The sequence below is a fragment of the Spermophilus citellus genome, assembly GCF_964194105.1.
Source record: "Spermophilus citellus genome assembly, chromosome: 1".
NCBI lineage: Eukaryota > Metazoa > Chordata > Mammalia > Rodentia > Sciuridae > Spermophilus > Spermophilus citellus.
In genome coordinates, this window is record NC_138182.1 from 226,445,678 (window position 1) to 226,470,833 (window position 25,156).

The following is a 25,156-nucleotide window of genomic DNA, read 5'->3' on the forward strand; positions in this document are numbered from 1 at the left end:
CATATTCTAAAAGCTGTCACACCTATTTCAGATCTTTCATTTTTTTAAAAGAATTAAAACATAGATACAGCAATGCCTCTTTCTCTGTCTCTCCATATATATATCTTGATTCTACTCTTACTCCAGCCCCCATCTTCATATCTAAATACTATCCTGAATTTGTGGTTTACCATTTTTGAGTAGGCTTTTATACTCTTCATATTACACACATAACCATAAAACTGCAATATTTTGGCATATTTTTAAACTATATAAATGGTATCAAACATTTGAAAGATACCTCATCATGCTTTCTTTACTTACCCTGTTTCTGAGTTAATCATTCTTGTTCATGCTACATGGTATTCCACTGTACAAGACTATGGCAGTCTTTTTCTATTGAAGAAAGTTTAAGGTGTTCCAATTTTTTTACTATGATGAACCACACCACAATGAATATTCATATAATTTAATCCTTACTCATGCCCAAGTTGTTTTAAGGCAGAACCTTTTGGGAGAAGAATGCTGTAAAGGACCATGCCCATCCTCACTTTTAATTCACACTGCCAAATGACTCTTCACGGTGGTTTTACAACTTAAAACTGCTACTAGTAGCAAGTCAGAATACCTGTTGCTTCTTTTTGCCACAATTATTGCTGTTAAACCTTTCATTTTTACATTTCATAATATAAAAATAGTTATCACTTTAATCTGTGACTTATCTGATTACTAATTAGAGTGAAGATCTTTTTGTATGTTTGTAGATATTTTGGGTTTTTGTTATGTGAACTGCTATTTATGTACCCTATCCATTTTCTAATGGATTATCCTCTTAGAGATCTATAGATGTGTTCTGAATACTAATCTTTGCCAGGTATATGTGTTATAAATCTTTTCATTATCTTTCAATTTTGTTAATGATGTAGATTGTGGTATAGAACTTTTATATTTTAATCTATTAAAATTCATCAATCTTTGATCTTTTTTTTTTTTTTGCATAATGTTCAAAAAAATCTTTCACTGCCACAACATCATACCACTATTACTATTCTCCTACATTTTCCTTCTAAAAGTTTAAGTTTTGCTTTTCCCACTTAGGATTTTTAATCTACTTTTTAAAGTATACATGTTTTGAGGTAGGAATGAATACTTTTTTTGCCATATAAATATAATCAATTGTCCAAGTAGCATTCATTAAGTAATCCATTCTTTCCACTTTGATGTATAAAACATCTCAAGCTTCTACATCTGAATAGATCTATTTCTGGAGTCTCTCCATTTCTGTTCCACTGGTTTGTTTTTCTACATCTAAGTCAATATCTCATTTTTTATTCATAATAGCATTGTAGTAAGTCTTGCCATCTATCTGGTGGACCAATATCATTTTACTTAGTCTACTGAGTCTTAGTTATTCTTGGCCCTCTATTTTTTCATTTGAATTCTAGGACCATCTTCCCAGGCCCCCCCCCAAAAAAGTGTCGAAATTTTGGGTAAAACTGCATTGAAATTATAGGTGAAATCTGAAAGTTACTGTCAAATAGTTTTAAACAAATAAAATGGAAAGATACAGAAAAAGTCTGGCAGGAAACATACTAAGAGCCAATTTCTCTCTTATAAGATTAAAAAGCAAGTAATTATGTTTTTCATAAGAAGTCATTTTTAAAGTGTGGAAAAATTTATATTTCTCCTTAGCGGGCAAGGCCATTGTAGCCCAGTCTTCCATATAGCAGTGGGCTCCACAAATAGACTCTTACTCAGTTTCTAAAACCGGGGGAAAAATACAATAAGTAGTCAGAAAGACTGACAACATTAAACATCATCAACCATTTTGAGCTGTTCTTGTGCACTTGATATATCAAAGCTAAAATCACAGGAAATCCCTCAATTTCCATTTCAACTCTTAAAATGCTCCAAGACTTAAAAATTCACCTTTAAAAAATCTAATCTGTACTTGGATTACCCAATCAATAAAATCTTATCAGAGATCAATTTTGGTGCAGGTTTTTCCTAATTGAGAATCACTTCAGGCTTCTTCCTTTTTCCAGACAGCAGGCAGACGACTCTCTGCTGCCCCCTTCTGGTGTGTGGCTGCTGTAAGCCTAGCAATATGGGCAGCCATTTGTGTGAGCTCTTTGCATGGATGTCTCTCAGGGTTAGGAAGCTTCCCCACAAACCTGTTGAACTACCAGTGTTCGCAGGCATCTTTTCCCCCCAATTTCTGAGCCCTGATGACTCTTGAACCTTGATGCCCGTACAGTGGGAATGGTGAAGATGGTTGGGGATAAAAACCTAAATTCAGGGGTGGGGTCATGGCTCAGTTATAGAACACTTGCCTACATTTATGAGGCACTGGGTTCGATTCTAAGCACCACATAAAAGATAAACAAATAAAATAAAGGCATTGTGCCTATCTATAACTAATACAAACATTAAAAAACCCTAAATTCAAATTTAAATATATTTTCTTTAAACAGAAAAGTAAAGAAATGTCAAAATCTAGCACAGCCAGAATTAAAGCCAAAATTTACTGAGCACTGAACTTTTTTGTCCCAAGACTGTTCTAAAAAACTTTAAAAGATATCCTCTAAGTCTCCCAACTACCATAAGGAACAAGTTTTTTTTTTCTTTTTCTTTTTAAATTTTTTTTTTAATTGTAGATGGACACAATGCCTTTTTTTACTTTTATGTGGTGCTGAGGATGGAACCCAGTGCCCTCCACATGCAAGGCAAGCGCTCTACCACTGAGCTATAGCCCCAGCCCAGCCCCAGCAGGAACAATTTAAATTTCCATTTTATGAGTGAGAGAACAAGGAGAGAGGCTGTTAAGTAACTAAATCATACAGCCAATGGACAGCAGGTCGGATACTCAGATCCAGAGACTAATTCCAGAGTCTATGTTCTTATCTACTCTACTGTGCTCAAGTAAGGAAAGTGAAAAACTATCTTTTTGGTTATTGAGAAGACAAAACTGAGCAAACATCCCAAATAACTAAAATAAAATTTCAAAAAGGTCAAAGATTACATTCAAATGCTGAAAATCAGGGTAAATTTATGGATACTGCAGACTTTGGACAGACCTTAAAACACAGGTTGTATTCCGCCAGCAAGTGAAGACCACTGGCCAAGATAAGAAAGCACAGGGCACGTTCAGAGAACAGCGGGCCATCTTGGCTGAGTCTGACAGCACAGTGTAAGAACGCCACCCAGAACTCTTATTACCTGAGATCAATGCAGTAAATGTAAGACTACAGTAACCTACATGGGTGAGATCCACAGAGTTCTCATTTTAACAAATAATTCTAGCATTCTTCCTATTAAGACTCTGCCAGGGCTTTTACCAATGATGACTACCTTCTGATCTGAGTTTCACCTTTTGGCAGCATCCACCCCTGAGCTGTGGAACAGTCAGTGCATAATAAATGTGCTTTTCATGTGCTAAAATGGTCTGCAGTTGGAAGACCTGGTTTTAAGTCCCAACCCTGCCTATTACTAGCTATAAAATGGTGCCACCATTTGTCTTAAGAAATCAGCATTGCTATTAAAAAGAACAGAATAGACCTCAAGATATAAAATCTGCCTGGTCAAAACAAACATAACTGGAAATCTATCATGAAAATAATGATAGCAGCCAAGATCGCTAAAGAGAATTCATATCAAACATGTCTAGCTCCTCAAATGTTTTCTTGCCCAGACACACAGCATCTGGAAACACTCAGGAATAGATTTGCCGTTGGCCTCAAAAATCATGATGCAATCAACTGAAACTTCCATTCCCACAAATCCCTCCTTGAAGCTTCTGTTTATCTACTCAGCTCACCCTTAAACATTGCCCCAGCTCCTGCAGAGATCTCTTTATTATCTTCAAATCAAACTGCCTTACATGCAAAACACTATTGGAGTGTGGTTTATAGAATAAACAGAAGACTATATTTCAATCATGCCTTTCTATCTGCCCTATAGCTATAACTCCTGGTACTCTAATTATGACTTTATAATTATGAAAATCGCTGATATTTTTTTCACTGAGGGATTTTATGCTGTGAAACAGGAAATAACTTTTTATATAAAATGTTAGTGTTTTTTTTTAAAGGTTTAATCCTCAAAGGCTTCTGTAATTATTAGAACAGACTTCAGCCCTTTCCTTTAAATCCCATGTACATGCAAGCATCAAAATCATGTGCTTTGTGGGTCTTTTGGAGACACACAACAGGAAAATCTCACGTACATACAGTATAAAAATTAGTTTCCTGGAAAATAAGTGTGAAAACCCAATTTTACATATCACAAAACTTACCAAAGATGTTTACAAATAAGATAGAAAGTGAAGACTGCTGCTAAAATTCAGAAGAGGTTAAGAAGTTTCCCTATTTTTTCCATTGTCCAATTTTATATCTTTTAGTTTTTCTTTTGATATTCACAGTTAAAGAAGCTGAAACTTCAATTCCACTGTTTACATGAATAAAGTTCATGAGAAACTAAACAAATCAGAACCTCATGTGTTTCAATCTGAGGCTTCTGATGATAAAATCTGAGTTTTATCTCACCCAGTGGCACTGAGAAACAGAATTTTAGATAAGGAATGTGCCTTGGGAGGCATCTCAGATCATTCATCTAGGAAACTGATGTCCAGAGAGTCAGCTTAACCAGTTCCAAGTAATAAGATAAAAGTGGGTACTAACTTGGTCCTAAAATCCAGGTCACTTCTTTCCTACCATTCTAACTACAAAGCAATCTTTTCGGCGCTTTTCTTCCTCCCAGGAAAATGCATTTTTATTGCTGATTCTTTATGTTAAGTTTAATTAATTCTATATCACTTTGTTATGAAGTACTAGAGACTTATCCAGTCTCTACCTTCTGGTTTATTACTAAGACTGCCTTAGTAAAAAGTACTGGTACAAGTCAGGGGCAGTGGCGCATTCCTATAATCCCAGGGATTCAGGCGGCTGAGACAGGAGGATTTCGGCTTCAAGGTCAGCCTCAGCAACTTAGCAAGGCCCTAAGCAACTTAGGAAGACCCTGTTTCTAAATAACTATAAAAAAGGCTGGGGATGTGGCTCCCTGGTACAACAAACAAAGAAATAAAACAATAAAACAAAACCAAAAACAAGCAAACAAACAAACAAAAAACTAGCATAAAAGAGACACCAGTCTAGCTGGTGAGCCTTGAAGTCAGATCTTCATTTACAGCTGTTAGGACTCCTCACATGGCTTTAAGGAAATCTCTTAGTCTATCCAAGCCTCAATTTCACAGATTCTGAAAGCTGGCAGGACTTAGTCTAAAATTGTCTAGCTGGTGCCAGCACACCAGGAAGACCTAATGGGTATGTTTTTGGAGTTGTTCTTTCTCCAAAGGTCTTTGGCCAGTTCCTCTCAAATAGTCCAATATGGTCAGTAGGCATAAAATATGTTTTATCAAATTTAGAAACAAGTATATGTACAATGAAAAGGCAAGTAAAACCCCAGCCTTTTGCTGCCTTCTAAATCTGTTTCCAATTCAATACTTCTAGCAATGTACTAGTTATTTTCCCATTAAATGAGGGTTAATTTTTCAGTTCAGTGTTGACCCTCCTTGTTTTCTATTTTTACACTCATTAATCCTATTGATTGATTTTTCTCCCCTTCCATGTACAATACTAGTCTTTCTTCATCTCCACTGCCAACTACCACAAGACAGGTCTTTTATCACTATATGCATAGGCAATTAATTTCCTTCCACGTTTCTATCTTTCAGTAAAAAATTTTACTCTGCTATTAGTCTTCCTGGAATACCTTTATTATAACATTTACTTCTCAAGAATTTAGTGATGACTAATTATATCAAGGATCTTTAAAGAGCATTTCTTGAATAAGTTATAGATACCAATAATATAAAATTCAAAGGGTACAAGAGGGAATTCAGGAAAAAGCCACCCAGGTCTCTTCCCCAAAAGAGATCGATGTTACAAGTTTTATGTGAATGTGTGTATTACTCCAAAACATTCTATGTATACACACACACACACACACACACACACACACACACCCATCAAAGCACACATATTACACATACAAACAAACCTACAGTGGTTATATAACACACAAAGTCCTTCGCTGTTGCTTTTCACTTAATACATTTTACAACTTATTTCATATGAAATACAAATACAAATTCTTCATTCTTTTCAATCACTCAGTTTTATACCGTATAGCTATAGAACAATTAATTTAACATTAACAGGCCTCTATTGATCAACATACAGTTTTACTTTTCAAAACAGGTATTATTTCACATATATGAATGTATATCAGTAGGTTAGATATCTGGAAGTAGAATTATTGAGTCAAAGGGCATAAGTATTTGCAACTTTAAAAATGTTGCCTAAGTCCTCTCTACACATACAATAGCAGTTGATATATCTCCTAGCCACGAGTGATGATGACAGATTTAAAACTCTCCCTGCTCTCTTCCAGCATTCTATTCCTCCCACAATTTGTCTACCTTATTTCTCATTACTCCCTAAAAGGCCTTACTCCTCCTAATTAGGACAGTCCCCACAAGGCCAGTTCTCATCTCCTCTTCTTACTTCACCTATCCTGCTTGCTTCATTTTGATCACCTGCTCCTATTTCCTCTGTGCATCACTCTTCAAGGCCATCTTAAGTTCTACCTCTTTCATGTCTGCTTGCTGAGAACACTGATCCCTCTTCTGGCCTGTCCAAAGCATGTTTTCTTCTAAACATAAATCCTGTTACATAAATACAGTCAATTTACCTAATTAGTATATCCTGGACTTAAGTTGATTTTGAATTGTCCCACATTTGCAGTTATCCCCACTTTCGATTACAATGAGTATAACATACCCTTTCTTTGAATATAACACCATTTAGTGAATGAAAAAAATAATCTTAAACGTTCCATTGGCTTTGGAACTTTCATTATAAACAGAACCAAGTATCACTTGTCTTCTAGACATGGTATCTCTCCTTGTATACTTCTATATCAAATCCTATCAGAGAGCAGCTTAAATTTGCTTTCCACAGAAAAAGAATGCCTAGTGATTCTCAAAATCAATCTCTCCTTTCATATTCCCTATAATCTTCCTTTTTGTCCATTCTTAATTCAAAACATATAAGACATTTGATACATATTTCTTGAATTGATATAGTTTCTGCCATCTCTACATTTAACAATGCATGTGTGTGTATATATATAAGTATGCATGTGTACATATGTACACATACACTTGTATACAAAAGGAATGGAAAGGACCTAAATTACCCAAAACAACTTGAAAAAGAGCCAAGCTGGAGGACTTACACTGCTTGATTTTAAGAAATTTAAAAATTATGGCCATTAAGACATGTTGTATTTGCATCAGAACAGAATAGACATCAACGGAACAAAAGAGTCCAGAAACAGACTCTGTCATATATGAACAAGTGATTACCAACAAGGTACAAAGGCAATTTAAAAAGTCTTAATAAATGGCCTTGACACAATTAGGCATCCTTATGCCAAAAAATTAATTTTGATCCTTACCTCAAACCATACACAAAAAAATAACTCATAATGGATCATAGATTTTACTACACAATGTAAAACTACAAAACTTCTAAAAAAATATAGAAGAAAATTATCTGTGGTGTTGGTTTGTGAAAAGTTCTTAGATAATACCAAATGCACAATCCATAAAATGAAAAAATGATGAGTTGGACTTCCACCAAAAATAAAAACCACTCTTTGAAAAACACTGCTCAGTGAATGAAAACGAGACCATGAGAAAAAGAATTCCCCAAACTCAATAACAAGAAACAAGCATCTTAATCTAAAAAATGGGCAAAAGATTTGAATACTCTGCCAAAGGAGATAGCATTAGTCATTAGACAAATACAAATTAAAACCAAAATGAGATACAAATAAATACACACTGATATGGCTAAATATATTGGCAAAAATGTTGAGAAACTGGAACTGCTTCTGGGATTGAAAATTGAAACCATTTTGGAAAACAATTCAGTAGATTATTTAAAAGTTAAACATATCTACCATATGCTCCAACCATTCCACTCCTACATATTTATCCCACAGAAACAAAAGCATACATCTATACAAAGATGTAAACATGGGTGTTCTCAGCAGCATGGACTACTACGGACTGTTAATACAGAAGACTCCAGAGGTACCTAGGTGTCACACCAGAAAAATAAAAAAGGAGTAATCACTCTGGAAAAATCAGTGGGTATGTCTGAACCAGAGCTAGGAAAACCACTTGAAGGTTCACCCCTACACCCCTCCTATAAGCAGACTCCAGACTGAAATAAATGACAAGTACAGGGTCTGAAGTAGTAGAGGCAGAGGGTTCTCATTTTTCTACCAACTCCCCTGGGTTTTTGGCAATGCATGAGCTATGCCCCTGACAATCTGCTGTTGTCTAATCAGAGCCATTAACAATAACTTTCTATCTCCCAGGCTGTGGTAAGGATCAGCAAACAAGAACTAACCAAAGCACTTATAAAAAAGGATTGTTTTTCTTCCTTTAGGCTTCTACTCTTTTCTTAAACAAAATGCTTAAGCAAAATGAGACCTGGATATATTCTAATAGAAAATTTTAATGTTGTCTTTTAATACTGTAAAGCACAATCTCTGTGCCCTCAAAGGAAAATTAGTACTGTACAAACTTGTACACGTTCCTTCTTAATGAACTCCCACCTTCTTCTCTCTTACAGGCAGAAATAGATTCTTAGAACACAGGCCTGGGGTGGTACCCTTGCCTTCCAAGGAACCATCAGGGTATTTTTGCTTATTGAAAAATGAAGCTATTTTGATCCTTCCTTTGCAGGCTGGCTGCCAACCCAGGACCTGGAGACACGCAGGCTGCCATCTGCCTCACCCCAGCTGTTCCTGACCTGCCATCCGTCTCCAACCAGGGACGCCTGGTATCTGCCAGGTCAGCTAAGCAACTGATGAAAGATGCTTGAGGCCAAAGTACAGTGTGGATGAATGTGTTGGCAGCACACAGCCTGCCACGCAACTGAGACTTCCTCTCATTACTGGGTGGCATGCCACTCTCCGTGACAACATAGGGAACTGCACTCTGAGAAAAGCACAGCTTCCCCTGGAGCGCTGCAACAATCTTTTCTTATTGTATGACAAGTAAATCAACAATCTCCACATCTTTGCTGAAAAACAAAAGGCTACTTCAAAGAGTATTAAGTTCTCAATAAAGAGAGAATGTTATATACATCGGAAATTTCTATCACTTATCTTTCAGGAATGACCATTATGTTGCAGATTAAATGATCAGATCTGATTACTGATGCTCTAATAGTAACAGGAACAAGTTTAATTTCATGCATCCGTAAACTACCATTGTCCCCAAATGATTCAAAAGCCTAAATAAACCTTTAAAAAGGCAATTTGCAAACATTCTCAGTGAAGAGGATAGCAAATGTAAAGGAGGAATTTTTATGGCTTGAGTTTGCATTCCATTAGCGTGGTAATCAAATCCTAATATAGGAATTGTTACAGTTTGTTATAACCATACAAATAATGGCTTTTACTGATGGCACAATATTCCCAATGACATGCAGTTTTACCTTCTGAAAATGGAGGCCAGAGCCTGCCTCCCGCTCACTTGTCACTATGTAGACAAGGTACAGGGATGAAGCTGAGCTCAGAACTACAAACTAATGGCCCATAAAAGATGTTCTCCACAAAATGGTAAAAGGAAGTTCCCATTATATGAAATTCTACATATAAGCTCACTGTAAAATAACATTGACTCCCACATAGATAGGCACCCAAAGGAGAAAAAGCTAAGACTATGGTTCTCGAGGAACAAACAACAATACCACACAGACTACAAGAAATACAAGGGATTTCTTTTATCCTGTAATTCTGATTTCTTCTTGCTCCACACTTTATGTTAAGGTCTCTCTGGAATCCCTTCTGCCTCGGTTTTCTTTAAAGAAATTATAGCTCCACCTAGGTTCCTTCATGATAAAACCTTGCACCAAGAAAACACTGCAATGTTTTTACAGAATTGCCCCACTAATTGTACATGGTCCCCTTCTTTGCTCAGGGCAGGCAGTGGCTGACTGACATTCACAGCCTCTACAGATGGCATATGCAATCTATATGTCTCAGATATGTGCAATCCAAGATATGTGAAACAAATGTAATAAGCGATATTAAAAAATGATTTTTATTGGTGAGAAAGGTTTGCCTTGGTAAATAAAGATGCTGATCTAATTCTTAAGAAGGCTGTAAATTACAGTAAAGCAAAGGTAGGAAGCCCTATTTTCTTTCAGATGCCAATGAGAAGGCAAGTGGGTAGAAAATAAAAATCCTTCACCTAGAAAGAAAATGTTTTACTTGACTGTTTTTAAAATCAACATAAAACATTTTTAAACAAATCTCTTATTAAATAAAACAAATGCAATCAACTTCTTATATCCCACCAATCAGATGACCAGTCAGTTCTGTCAGTGACCTGTCATCTTAGCTTTCTCATGACCCAGAACCTTCTCTACTGCTGCTTTTGCTGCTGGGAAGCAGCCTGGCTTCTTACATCACCTCCACACTGCAATAAAGCAGACCCGTTTTTGCCCCTGCCTAGCCCAGCCCTGATCTCCTGAAGACAGTGTCTCTGGGCCTTCTTCTCCCACCCCACACCTTCTTCCCCCTCTTTTGGGGAGACTCAGGTGACTGGCTGTATCTAAATTTTCCTTTGGAAGATAGAACACTTCTCAGTCACATGCTCGTCTTTCTCTATAAGGTCCAGATGGAAATATACAAAAAAATCTTTGTATGAAAACAAAGACCTACAATACCTTAAAAGGCCCAGGGAAAGAAGTAGGAATAGGCAAAGGAACCTGTTTTCAAATAGGAGCTCCCAGTAAGATCCTTGACATTTTTGTGTGTCTAAAACCCTCTGGCAATCTGGGAAGCCTAAGGATCCATTCTCAGAATTGGCTTCTCACAACTGAACCCAATTATATCGAGGTACAATCATCAAGATATTGAGAAATTCTCAAGATAAGGTAACATATGTGCTGCTTCATTAATGCATGAAACACTAGCCAGCAGCAGGTTTAATTACTTACATAATTTTGAAGCTGCGATGAGCATGGTTTAAGATATATGCAACAAATATAATAAGCGAAATGAAAAAAAAAAAACGATTTTTATTGGTGAGAAAGGTACAGATGCTGCCAATAGTACAGTGATCTGTTATATATATTCATAACTGAAGGGAATGCTAAATATTACCGAGAGGTTTGTGAAAACGAATATACAATTTTATTCTTATCCAAGTATGCAGACCTCTCTAAATTTTCTCCTTAGATCCCAAAACATAAAACAGCTGGAGGCACAGTTTCTCTGGCAGAAGCAAAGGGCATGCGGCAGCATGGCCTGGCTGAACCTCCCTCCAGGCCTCATTTAGCCTGCTAAGAATACCTAGGCAAGAGTAGCTCCTTGCCTTCCTCCAACCTCCCAGCCTAAACCATCCATATTGTATAAGTATCTGGCTCAAGCGCTTTCTATTTTGTCTTATTTATTTTGTTCAATTTTATTGTCTTATTTTAATTAACACTTCTGTATTTGTTACAACCCAATCTAAACCATTCTTAGCCTGCCTTGTTTTCTTGGCGTTCATATTTTACTTTACTTCACTTGAACCTTTTCAGTGTTTGGATCTTGGTTTCTTTTCCTTTTTGATGTGTAGTGTATTAGCAACTGTTTTTTTTCCTTTTTTGGTCAACTTACGTAGTTTCCTGCATTAATTGCCTCAATTATCTTTAATTCACGTTACTGTTGGTTTAGAGCTTCATCTCCCTTCCCTTGGTGTTGTCATTTTCTGTTCACAAACAGCAGGGTATTCGCTGATCATAGGGTTGCTGGCCCCTAGAGAATAGGGCACACCCCACTAGAGTGTCTGGATGTTTGTTTTCTCTCTTGCTGTTTCCAAAGTAGCCTTTCTATCCCTCCTTTAAAATCCCTGGTGCTCTTTAATGTTCAAGTCCCTGAACTTTCAAAATTGTGTACTTCTGGAGACTCAAACATGCAAATTCTTTCTGGGATAGGCGGCATGTACCAGCAGCACCATGAACTACTGCAACTTCGAACTGCTCACTTGCTGTTATGATTTCGATCTAGAAATGTCCACTTCAAAGTTCATGTTTTGAAAGTACAATCCCCATTGCAAAAGGCTCAGAGGTGAGGCTTTTAGGCAATGATGAGAACTGTAACCTATTCAGTGGATTAATTCATTTGATGGATTAAAATTTGGAATACTGGGTGGTTAACTATAGGCAGGTGGATTGTAGTTAGTTGAAGGAGGCCACAGGGGGCATGCCCTAAGGGATTCTATCATGCCCCTGACCCCCCCCCCTCCCGACCCCCCGCTCTGCTTCCTGGCTACCATGATCTAAGCAGCTTTCCTCCACCATCCCCTTCTGCCATGATGTTCTGTCTCACCTTGGCCCCAGAGCAATGGAGTCAGTCAACCATGGATTGAGACCTCTGAAACTGTGAGCCAAAATAAACTTTCCCTCCTCTAAGTTGTTCTTATTAGGTATTTTGGTTGCAGCAACAAAAAGCTGGCTAATGCACTCATGCACCTGATATAACCGCAGAAGTTCAATCAGCTCTCCACTGATCAGTCAAGATTTTCAACTTCTTTGGGTCTAATACTCTCCATAATACTTGGGGAGATTTGACCATTAGAAGATGAGAAGATGTGGCAGTTATACTCTGTGAGAAGAGCCCGTGTCTACAGGCTGCTGTAGAGAAGCTGAGCCAATGCAAAGGTCCTGCTACATTTACTGTAAATGACGGTACTGCCTGGAAAATGAGAAATTCTAAAGGTAGGCCAGCAAGAAGCCCTTGAGTTGTCTAGGATCAGAAGTTGCTCTCTATTTCCTTACTCTAGACCCATGGTTTTAAGTTTACCTGAGATGTCTAAAGTTATACTATATAGGCCTGTTAGGCATCACAAACACTGGAGACCTAATTGGTGAAAGTACTACAGAACAATTGGTCCCTGGTGTCTTCAGAATCAACACCCCTGACTTTAACGAGAGAAGAAAGTTATGTAATTTATAACTTTTAATTTTTCTGAGACATAAGTATGTTGTATACATTCTCTAAGGCTGGGAAGCAGGAGTAAGGTATTTAGTTAGTGAGTAAACCTAGCCAACCTCCATTACACACAACTTTGTAGAGTTTTACCTATTCTCATACAAACACAACAGTACACATGAAGCCATAAAAACATTTACTTCTTTAAAAAAGGGAGTAGGAAAAACAGAGTGAATTTTCTTGGTAATGAAAGGGAGGGGAACAGAACTTTTTTTTTAAAAAAAGTAATGTCACAGCTAGAATGTTATTTCTGATTAAGCAACAGATGGGATGTTATATAAAATAATGGCTCAGATTTATGATAGATAAGAGCCCACTATATGAACTATATGGAAACAAGAAATAGTGATTTTATAAATCTTTCAGTAATATTATGAGTCACACAAAACTGGACATCATGTGAAGAGTTAATCCTGAAAAGTCTTGGGGATATACTGTAGTATATGAAGACGGGTAGGGTCTAACTTATTCATCACCATATGCTCAGAAACTTGAACAGAGCTGGGTACAAAATAGGTGCTCAATAAATATACGATAAATGCTGAATTATTGAAATCAATTACATGTTACAGAAGTACCTGTAAATTTGAAAAATATTTCTTCCAAGACTATGGCACTATGTCTCATAGGACAGAATTCTAATAATTCTATTAAGAAACTGAAACCATTTTCTGCATTGTGTGGCAAACAAAGCAAAAGAATGAGAACTGCACAAATGGCAGTCCAAATATTCCCTTCACCATGGATAAAAGTAACTACAATACAGCACTACAGTCCCAAAGAGCCACTAAAGGAGGCAGGGCTCACTCACATCAAGGGATCCATATATTTATTTATTTATTTATTGGGGGGGGGGTTTACCAGGGATTAAGCCCAGTATTGCTTAAACACTGAGCCACATCCTCTACCCTTTCTTTTAATCTTTTTTTGAGGCAAGGTCTCACTAAATTGCTTAGGATCATGATAAGTTGCTGAGGCTGGGTTTGAAGTTGAAATCCTCCTGCCTCAATCTCCTGAGCTGCAGGTATTTCACCTCTATGCACTGGGCCTGGCTTCATGTATGTTTAACTTAATGAAGGATATGGGAGCACTTGCAATTATGATGTTAGGACTTAAAATTTAAACTTAGGACATAGCTAAAGGTAATCTTAGATTTAAAATAAATGTTTCTTAATTTGTAGAATCTAGGACACTTGATTTAAACATAAAATATCAACTCATAAATAAAAAAGAAGGGGCTGGGATTGTGGCTCAGTGGTAGAGCACTCACCTAACACGTGCAAGGCCCTGGGGTTCACTCCTCAGTATCACATAAAAATAAATAAATAAAATAAAGGTATTGTGTCCAACTACAATTAAAATTTAAATATTTTTTAGAAAAAGAAGTCTCATGATTATTTAGCAAAACTGAAAAAAGAAAATTGAATAAATTTTCACTAAAACAGTAAACTTTAAAAAATATACCTAGATACAAATAACAAAATTCTTTTAATCAAAACAAAACAAAACAAAAGGGAGCTGGGCACAGGGGTGAACACCTGTAATCCCAGCAGCTCAGAAGGATCACAAGTCCAAAGCCAGCCTCAGTCAAAGTGAGGCACTAAGCAACTCAGCAAGACCCTGTCTCCAAATAAAATACAAAATAGGGCTGGGGATGTAGCTCAGTGGCCGAGTTCAATCCCCAGTACAAAAAAAAAAAAAAAAAAAAAACCCAAAACCAAAAAACCAGGGGGAAAAAAAAGAAAACTAATGAGAAGCTTACTGGAAACATTTTAAATTTCAATCTGAGTCTATTTTTGGAATCTAAGAATTGAAACAAATAATAAATTAGATTTTAAAATAGGAATCACAATAAAAATTTAGTTGTAAGGTATCATTTTGACAGGTGGGAGCAATGTAGGAAATATCTAAGCATATACAGTTAATTAAAAATAGGTGACCAATAGCTATACAGAGTATATATTAATCTGTTAAAAAAAAAAAAGGAGAGATGATATATACAGGTTGAATATTTCTAATTCGAAAACCTGAAATCTGAAAATGGTTTTGGAGCACTTTAGATTTGGATATTCAAATTAGAGATTGCTCAGCCAGTAGAGTCTATGCATATATTTTGAAATCTGAAAAACTCAAATTTGAAATACTTTTAGTCCACAAGCATTTCAGATAAGAAATAGTCAACCTGTTCATATAAATAAAAAATTTCACCAAGGAGATTGGCCAAAAACCAAGTGTGAAAATACTACTCTGTTGGCCAAGGTATAAATATAGACCTCTCTCATACATTGCTGGTAGGACTGTAAACTGGTAAAACCTCAGTGAAATGCAATTTGGTAATAGCTACTGAAATTATAAATGAATTTGCTCATGAGAATTATGTGCAATATTATATGTGTGTGAGGTTATTAATTTCAGCACTACAAAAAGAGAATAATCTCTTTTTTTATATGAAACTAGTTTAAATAATATATGTGATCCTAGTGACTAGGGAGTTAAGGCAGAAGGACTACAAGTTTGAGGCTAGCATCAATAACTTAGTGAGATCCTCAGCAACTTAGCGAGATTGCCTCAAAACATAAAATAAAAAGGGCTTGGAATGTAGCTCAGTGATAAAATGCCCCTGGATTCAATCTTTTATATTTTCAAATATGACTATAATACAGATGCAAATGAAAAAAGAAAAAGAGAGAAAGCTTTCTATTTACTGATAAGGTCTCTAAAACATACACCTAAATATCAAGAGGTCAAATATTATATATGAAACATATCATCTTTTTTTGTTAAAAGGGGGTATAGGGATTAGGAGTAGTTCAGTGGCAGAGGGCATGAGAACACACAGCAAAATGAAATGGAAAACTTACTTGTAAAGGTAATATTCTGCATGATCTATCTCTTCTCGAGATGAAATGTTGTCCACAAACTAAAAGAGAAAAAGAAATCCTTGGCTGAATACAAATTATGACATATATTCGATCTACTTCACATTGACCTTAAAAAGGATAGGACATCTGTTTTACTGAAACAATGCTCATTTGGCAGGGCTCCATCCTTGAAATCCTTTTATGCCAATATAGACAATATATATTAGCTTCTAATTTTCTATGTATAGAACAACCTTGGTGAGAAAAACTGATTGAAAGCTGGGGTTGTAGCTCAGTGGTAAAGTGCTTGACTAGCCCGTGTGAGGCACTGGGTTCAATCTTCTGCACCACATAAAAATAAATAAAATAAAAGTATCATGTCCATCTACAATTAAAAATATTGTTTAAAATTCGTTAAAAATTTAAAAAAATAACTGATTGAAAGTCAAAGCTGAACTTGTTCAGAACAAGGAGAGAGCTTGTTCCACTATCCCCATAAGTAGTCATCACCTTTTATCTTCAAATCCTGATCTTATCTCTATGTCCTAAGTTCCCAATAAAGGGAACATTTGGCTAAAAGAACGAAGACACTAATGGCTGAAAACAATATTGCCCAGAACATAAAAATCTTAGAGAACTTATTTTCTGAACATTCTTTTTACTCTGATTCAAATTCTGCTATATGCTAGTAAACTTATGATTCCTCTAACAAAGTCTTTCTTCAAACCATAAAATGTTTGAGTATGCTCCTTAACTATAATACAAATAAACAAATAGAAAAAAATTATTGCAAAGATGGATTCCATTTTAGAAAATCAGAGGCATGTTGTGAATATAATTAAAACTTCATGAAGAAGAAGAGTAAAAGTGGGGAGACTTTCTAAAAATAAATGAGACTTGTGGATATGATTTAGAAATCCATTAAGGTACAGATGAAAAGTGGTACAAACACAGGCCCTGAGCCTGAAAATCAGCTCTCTGGTAGCTTTCTGTGTGGCATAAACAGATGGCACAGCCCCTCTGGGGCTTAGTTGCTCCATCTGTAAAAATAGGATAAAAGCTCTGGCCCTAAAGAGTATGAAGCTCCAATGAGAAAATGTATGTGAAATTCTCTAAATCTTAAAGTGTTATCTAAACTAATACCAGGTATAACAGTCCACAAAAGTTTTATACATCACATCAGGAATGAACCAATAATCTTTCAGTTCTCCTCTAAAATGTCAATTATAAGTCCAAAAATTTTAAATTATGACCAGCTGAATTGAAAGCTTTCACAAGATCTCATTTTTGCATCATAGGATCCCTCCAAGGAAGATCCTACTATCCTCATACTGGAAACAATATTGAGAGGAACCCCATTGCCCAATATTACAAAGTGAATGTGTGATCTAGATAAGACCAGATGTATTTGAGAAAAGCAACAAAGAAAAACTTTGATATCACAGGTAGCTGGGTTTGAATCTCAACTTTTCACTATAAGCTATGTGAACTTGAAAAGGTTATTAAACCACTCTATCTTAAGTAAACATAATGCTGCAAGAATTAACAAAAAAAAATGTATTTTAAGAAACTAATACAAGACTTCCTTTTAAGGACCCCTAAAGTTCAGGAAATAAAGCCAAGAGTTAATAAATGAGATGGTATCAAAAAATTTAAAAAGCTTCTGCACAGCAAAGGAAACAAATAAAGAAATACAAATGGCTAATAAATGTATGAAGAAATGTTCAACATCATTATCAATTAGGGAAATGCAAACCAAAACTACACTGAGATTTTCATCTTATTCCAGTGAGAATGGCAGCCATCAAGAATACAAATAGCAGGGAGCAGTGGCACACAACTGTAATCCAGTGACTCAGAAGGCTGAGGCAGGAGGACTTTGAGTTCAAAGCCAGCCTCAGTAACTCAACAAGACCCTGTCTCAAAATTAAAAAAATAAATAAATAAATAAAGGGCTGGAGACTAAGTTCAGTGGTGAAGCGCCCCTGAGTTCAATCCCTCCTACCAAAGAACAAACAAACAAACAATGATGCATGCTGAAGAGAATGTGGAGAAAAGGAACACATTTACACTGTTGGTGGAATTATAAATTAGCAACTATGGAGATTCCTCAAAAGACCAGGAATGGATCCTCAGAAAACTTGGGATGGAACCATCATTTGAACCAGTTATGCCACTTCTTATCATATACCCAAAGGACTTAAAATCAGCAAACTGCAGTGACATAGCACATCAATTTTATAGCTACTCAATTCATAATAGCTAAGCTATGGGACCAATCTACAGATAAATGGATAAAGAAAATGTGGTGTATATATACACAATGAAATATTACTCAGCCAGTGAGAAGAATAAAATCCTGGCATTTGCTGGTAAATGGTTGAAACTGGAGACTGTCATGCTAAAGGAAGAATATATCTCTCCGATATATGAGGTGGGGGGAGGGAAGAATAGAAGTTCACTGGATTAAACAAAGGGGAATTAATGAAGGGAAGGGAGCGGGATGGAAATAAGAAAGGCAATAGAATGAATCAGACATAACTTTCCTATGTTCAGATATGAATACATCACCAGTGTAACTCCACATCATGCCCAAACACAAGAATGGGATCCTAATTAGAATAAGTTATACTCCATGTATGTAAAATATGTCAAATACATCCTATTGTCATGTATGTCTAAGAAGAACAAAAAAAAAAAAAAAAAAAAAGAAAAGAAAGAAAGAAAGAGAAAAAGAAAGAAAAAAACCAGAATGGAACCACCACATGACCCAGCTATACCACTTTTTGGTACTTATCCTGAAGAATTAAGGTCATTATATTATAGTGATACATATATACCCATGTTTATAGCAGCACAATTTACAATAGCCAAACTATGAAATCAGCCTAGGTGTCCATCAATGGATGAATGGATAAAGAAAATGTGGCATATATACACAATGGATTTTTATTCAATCATAAATAAAAATGAAATTATGTCATGTGCAGGAAAATGGATGGAACTTAAAAACATTATATTGAGCAAAATAAGCCAAACTCAGAAGGTCAAGGGTCATATGTTTTCTCTCACAGGTGGAAGTTAGAGAGGAGAAAGGAAAATAAAGATACGGATGGGGAGAATATCATGAAAATTGAAGGGAGATGAGTAGAGTAGAGGAAAAGGGCGAGGGGGAGGGAAGAAGGGAGGGAAAGGGAAATACTAGGGAAATTGGCCAAATTATATCGTTATCTGTGTGTATGTATAAATATGTAATAACAAATTTCACCATCACATACAACTATAATGCACCAATTAAAAATGTGGAAGAAAAAAAAGAAACTAATAAATAACTGGCATAGAAGGTGCTCAGTAATGGTCACTATTAATTTCAATTACTATTTCTGATTCCTAGCCAGTATTATTCTATTATCCACTGCCTTGTAGCAGTTTAACATTGGTACTAGGGACTGAACACAGGGGCACTTAACCACTGAGCCATACCCCTAGTCTTTTTAATTTATATTTTATATTTTTTATATTTATTTATAGTTTGTATTTTATTTACAGACAGAGTCTTGCTGAGTTGCCCAAGGCCTCACTAAGGCTGAGGCTGGCTTTAAACTTGCAATCCTTTTGCCTCAGCCTTTCAAGCCACTGAAATTACAGGTGTGCACCACTGCACCTGGCTAGTATTTATTCTTCTAAAGACTTTCTCAGCTACCAGAAATACTTCCAATACCAACAAGTGCATAGTATTATTTTGAAAAGCATATTGACTTAAAAAAATCATGGTATCAGACAGCTGAATATTGTACCTTTAGAAAATTAAAATAAATAAGATACAAAATAGTGATTACTAACACTGGCAACTAGAAAATTTGTTAGCTTTTATTTCAGCCCCAAACAAAATTGCTATTATACCATAAAATATCTATTAAGTCTATAAAAACACACCACACTACTGAAAAAGTGTGAAACTATGAGGCATATTCTTTCTTCACACAGCCTTATCTACCATAAAGAATATTTCTTACATTCTTCCTTCTTTTTTCTTTAGGGAGGAAAAAGAGTTTAAATGTTCTTACCCGTGAGATTGTTAAAGAACTAACAGGCAACTTTCTCTCATATGTTTGGTCCATTAAAGATGCGAGATCAGCTGTGAAGACAAAGATGGAAAAAGAACCTTGTTAAACACACACGTTTCTTAAGAAAAATCTAACAAATAAGACTTCTGCCAGATGGCTGCCAACATTGTGAAGTTAGTATTAAAACAGATGCTTCTTCTTGCTCTTTTTTAGAAATGATTTTTATACAAATTAAAGAGGATAAATGCATATTAGTAATTTAAAATGTTTATTTCATTTCAGTAAGGATATAAAAAATTCTTAGCACATATTTAACCTTTAAAAAATGGATCAATAAAATATCTTTGGACATAGATACAAGGGTTATTTTAAACACACTCCAGGAAAAGAAATTAGATGGGAGGACAAGCAGGGAAGGAAATCTTTGTTGCTTACCCATATATTCCCTTTGTACTTTGAACAATATATTAGTTATTCCAAAAAATTAAAAATTAAGATTTATCAAGGGCCCTTTATGCATTTCCTGAACAAATCAGGAAGCTCCTTGACTATGCTTAGTGATTTTGGCTTGAACTATTCCTATTTTGGTTCTTTTTAGCAGAACATTCATAGGAATACTTGGTATTTCTGAGATTACACTTTTATATCATTCTAACAATATCTGAAATGCTAAGCATTTCCCTTTCTCCTACCACTCTCACTTTCAGCTCATAATTTTATCTAATTTCACCAAGAAAATAAGCAATCATAAAAGAACTTCCATTTCCTAGTGTCAAATCTGCCAGGCTACTCACATTTGTGCCCATATACTTTGCCTTCTATTGTTACAAAGCATGGATGGCATTAAAAACAACAGAAGACCCTCCCTTCTCATTAACTTCCACAGCTCCTTCTCCTTATCTCTGCTCCCCTTAACAGCAAGACTCCTTCAAGGAGACATTTTTGATCCAACTGTCACTACTTCCTTAGTTCCCACTCTTCAACTCACTCTAATCAAATTTGGGGTTCTACCCCTCCACCAACACCAATGACCACCTCCACCTTATTCAATTCAGTGGCTAATTCTCCATTCTCATCTTACTTTACCTATTTATCCCTATCAACAGTTGACCATTCTATCCTTCAAGAAATTTTTTTCCCTTTCCCTCTTTGGGTTCCTCTGCAGGCTCTCCTCCTCTTCCTGTGATCTAAATGTTGGAGTGTCTCAAGCCAAAGTAGCACAGCACACTTCCCTTCACCATTTATGCTCAGCTGCTAGGTGATCTCATTTTCTCCTGACTTTTCTCCTCATTTACAGACTGTAGGCTCCACACACATACCTACCCTGACTTTTGACTAGAATTCCAACTGAATAAGTGAGTATCTCCATCTTGATATCTAATAGGTCTTCCAAACATTACATGCCCTCTTAATTCTTCAACCTTCCACTCTAAACCTGCTTTTCCCATCTCAATAAATGGGGTAGGAAAACACAGGCTGGCTTACTCAGGTCAAAAAGTGAGGATCATCCTTGACCCCATTTTTCACAACCTACAACTCATTGTCAGCAACTCCTACAGGTTCCAACCTGTATCTCATTTACTACCATGCTAAGCCACTAATATCTGTCACTTACTGATCTTGTCTTAATAATCGCCTCACCCTTACAATCTAATCTTTACCTGGTAGGCTGTGAGGCTTTTATTTATTTATTTAAAATGTATTTAGTTGTCGATGAACCTTCATTTAATTTATTTATTTCTATGTGGTGCTAAGAATGGAATCCAGTGCCTTACACATGCCAGGCAAGCACTCTACCACTGCACCACAACCCTAGCCCTGAGCAAGGCTTTTGAAAGACAAATCAGATTCTGTCATTGTCTTTTCCCAACCAGCCAATAACTTTTTATTATACTTAGAATAAAATTCAAAATATTTTCTAGGAACCATAAATACCTACATAATTTGGCCTATTATTTTGTTTTTCGTCTTAAACTAAAAAGTAAAATCCACAAAGGCAAGATTGAATTCACTGATATATTCTCAATCCTCAAAACAGTTCCATGAAAGGCACTTAGTAAACCTTTGAAGAAAAATAAAAGGAACACAAGGAGAGAAAAATAAGTCACTAGATTTCTAACACATTTTTACTCCCTGCTGGGTAAAATTACCATCAAGTAATAAGGAGACATTCAGAGTTAATCAATAAACAGGTATTTGTTATTGATCTCTTTCTGTGTATTTAGCCATTTTCTCTTCTTTCCCTGGGGTAGGGATCATAATGACTAAGTAGTGATGAAAGGAAAAATAATTATTTTGTGGGTGGTACTGGGGATTGAATGCAAGACTTTGGTCATGTGAGGCAAGTACTCTGCCACTGAGCTACATGCACAGACCTTTTTTTTTTTTTTTTTTTTTTTTTTTTTAGAGAGTGAGAGAAAGAACTTTTTTAATATTTATTTTTTAGTTTTCGGCGGACACAACATCTTTGTTTGTATGTGGTGCTGAGGATCGAACCCAGGCCGCACGCATGCCAGGCGAGCATGCTACCGCTTGAGCCACATCCCCAGCCCCAAAAGATTTGCTTTATTTATTTTTATTTTTTTTTAGAAAGAGAGAGAGAGAGAGAGAGAGAATTTTAATATTTTTAGTTTTCAGCGGACACAACATCTTTGTTTGTATGGCACAGACCTTTTTAATATGTTATTTTGAGACTGGGTCTCGTGAAGTTGCTCAGACTTTAAAACTGCAATTCTCTGTCTCACTCTCTGGAGTTGCTGGATTATAGGCAAGCACCTCTGCATTCAGTCTGAAAACAATTTTGTAAAATCCCGAAAACCCAATATGATGTAAAACTAAATAGATGTTCTTATGACTATCTTAAAGGACTTGAAGCCAGGTGATTAAAGAAAATATAAAAATAACAAATAAATCCTTAAAAACCCTTCACACCAAGGCAAATTAATATTGTTAAATCTACTTGCTCATGGACTAGATGTCAAACAGCTCTCTCATGATGCCAGATCTTTATGATCACTTTCTAGTCAAAGCTCTTGTGCTGCTGCGATGACAGGCAACATAAGGAATCACCTCTGTTTACTTGTTGAATTCAAAAAGCAGGATCAGGAGCCACTGGCTTAATTAAAATGGCCCACAGGCCTCTTTCACACAGTGCCCTGTGCCTAACAAACACTGGATCAAGGCAACTTCATTGATGACCTCTTAGTGTAAGATTCCACCTAAGGCCTTCACACCCAGGCAGCTTCAGACAAGTGCAATTGGACAGGCCCTCAAAAAAGGCAACAGCTGCAGAGCTGGCATCTGATGAATAACATTAGCATACTGCAAGTCAGAGAAAGGTCTGATGCTAAATATACTATGTGAACAATCACCTCACATTATAGTGTTGGTGTGATGAATGAGGCAGAAAACTGCACAGAGCGGGGAGGGCCAGGAAAGCGGGGACAGCTGCAGCTTGCAGAGGGCCACCGCCACAGGCTTCTGGACCGTGGGCTTCCACAGTCAAAGTCACACTTCATGTTTCAGCGAGGGGCCAGCAGATGCGCAGGTTCTGTTCGTGGGGGTGTGCCAAAGAGGATGTTTTTTTGCTTGTTATTCAGCTCCTCAGGAATACACACTGCAGCTAATGGTTTTGGACAACAAAGACTACATGGGAAAATGGATCTGAAATTTAAATTCTACATTTAACAAACCTGTGGAAATGTTGAACTGTAGGCAAGTATAAGTTGTCTCTCTAGTTGAAGACATCAATATCACTGATGATCTGAGGGTGTAGAAGATTTTATTGAAGACTCTGTACTATTACAAATATTGAAGTGTAATGGCACACAAACCTGGTGGAGGATATAAACTGCATGAGGGGCTTTAAACCTTCAGGTTGCTGGGCCTCACACCCAAAGGAAGATTCTAATTCTATAGGTTTGAGGTAAAATAGGGCCATCCAATTTTTTAATGAATAGCCCCCTAAAACAGTGATGCAGCCAGTCAAGACTATTTTCTTTTGTCTTGGATGTTGTTCCTAAGCTGAAGAAGATATCACACAGGAATTCAACTTCTGAAATAAGATGGACTATACATTATTTTAAAATTTCCTCCCGCCATAAAACAAAACAAATAAAATATTAAAAAATGTTTTTTAAAGATACATGACTGAAATTTCAATAAAGTACATGTAATTATTTTGCCAGAAGTCAAAGATAATAGGGAACACAAACTTGGAGGGCCTGAGGGATTAATAATGGTGGCAGTTCTCCTGAGAACATCTGTGGATAATAATGACACAGAGCTTTGGTTTTAATGACTTAGGGGGAATAAAACCAAGAATTCTGTAAAACGAGAAGCTCCTGAGGTAAAGCCATGACCAAGTAGGGCTACACCTGTGTGAAAAGATAAACTAGAAAACAATGTATCCTACAAAGCAAACAGTAAGGATTACTGTCCCCTAAGGATTCTAAACTACCAAGGCAGCCCTCGAGCATCTTTGGGGATATAATTCATGCTTTTTATGTAATCCAAATTATAACAAGCTTAGTGTTTTGTTTAAAGAGCTGATTTTACTATATAAAACTCTATTCTAAACATGGACAAAAAGCATTATCAGTAGTTACCTAAGGATATAGGTATAGGGCTCAAAGAGGAAGGAGGAAAGAATTACAAAGCAGTAGGAAGAGAACTGGAAGGGAGACAGATATGCCCATTAGCTGGATTGTGGTGATTATTTCTGGGTCCTGTATACCCATACAGATGTCAAAACGTATTAAATTTTAAACTGTAAATATGTATGGTTCATTTTATGTAAATAATACATCAGCATGTTCTAAAAACGAACTGAAGAATAAATTAAAGAGCAGGTTAGGCATGGGTGAGGTGACAATTAGTGAACTGAAAAGTAGCTCAGGAATAAAATAGAGCTGAGCGCAGTGGCACACACCTACAGACCCAGTGACTTGGGCAGCTGAGTCAGGAAGATCTCAGCTTTGAGGCCAGCCTCAGTTACTCAGTGAGACCCTGTCACAAAATAAAAAACAAACAAAAAGAGCTGGGAATGTAGTACAGTGGTAAAGCACCCGTGGGTTCAATCATTGGTACCTAAATAAATAAATGAATATTAGATAAAAATGAGACCTA

General features: G+C 36.3%; 1 protein-coding gene across 1 annotated transcript in view; it reads right to left on the bottom strand.

Annotated features, from left to right (window-relative positions):
• The window catches only part of MRPS27 (mitochondrial ribosomal protein S27), a 97,181-nt gene that overhangs the window by 49,303 nt on the left and 22,722 nt on the right, over nt 1-25,156 (bottom strand). The window contains exons 3-4 of the mRNA XM_081310513.1: nt 20,030-20,100; nt 15,963-16,021 (exon numbers count right to left, since the gene is read on the bottom strand). Coding sequence (XP_081166639.1) covers nt 15,963-16,021; nt 20,030-20,100 — 130 coding nt within the window. The remainder of the gene's footprint in view (nt 1-15,962; nt 16,022-20,029; nt 20,101-25,156) is intronic.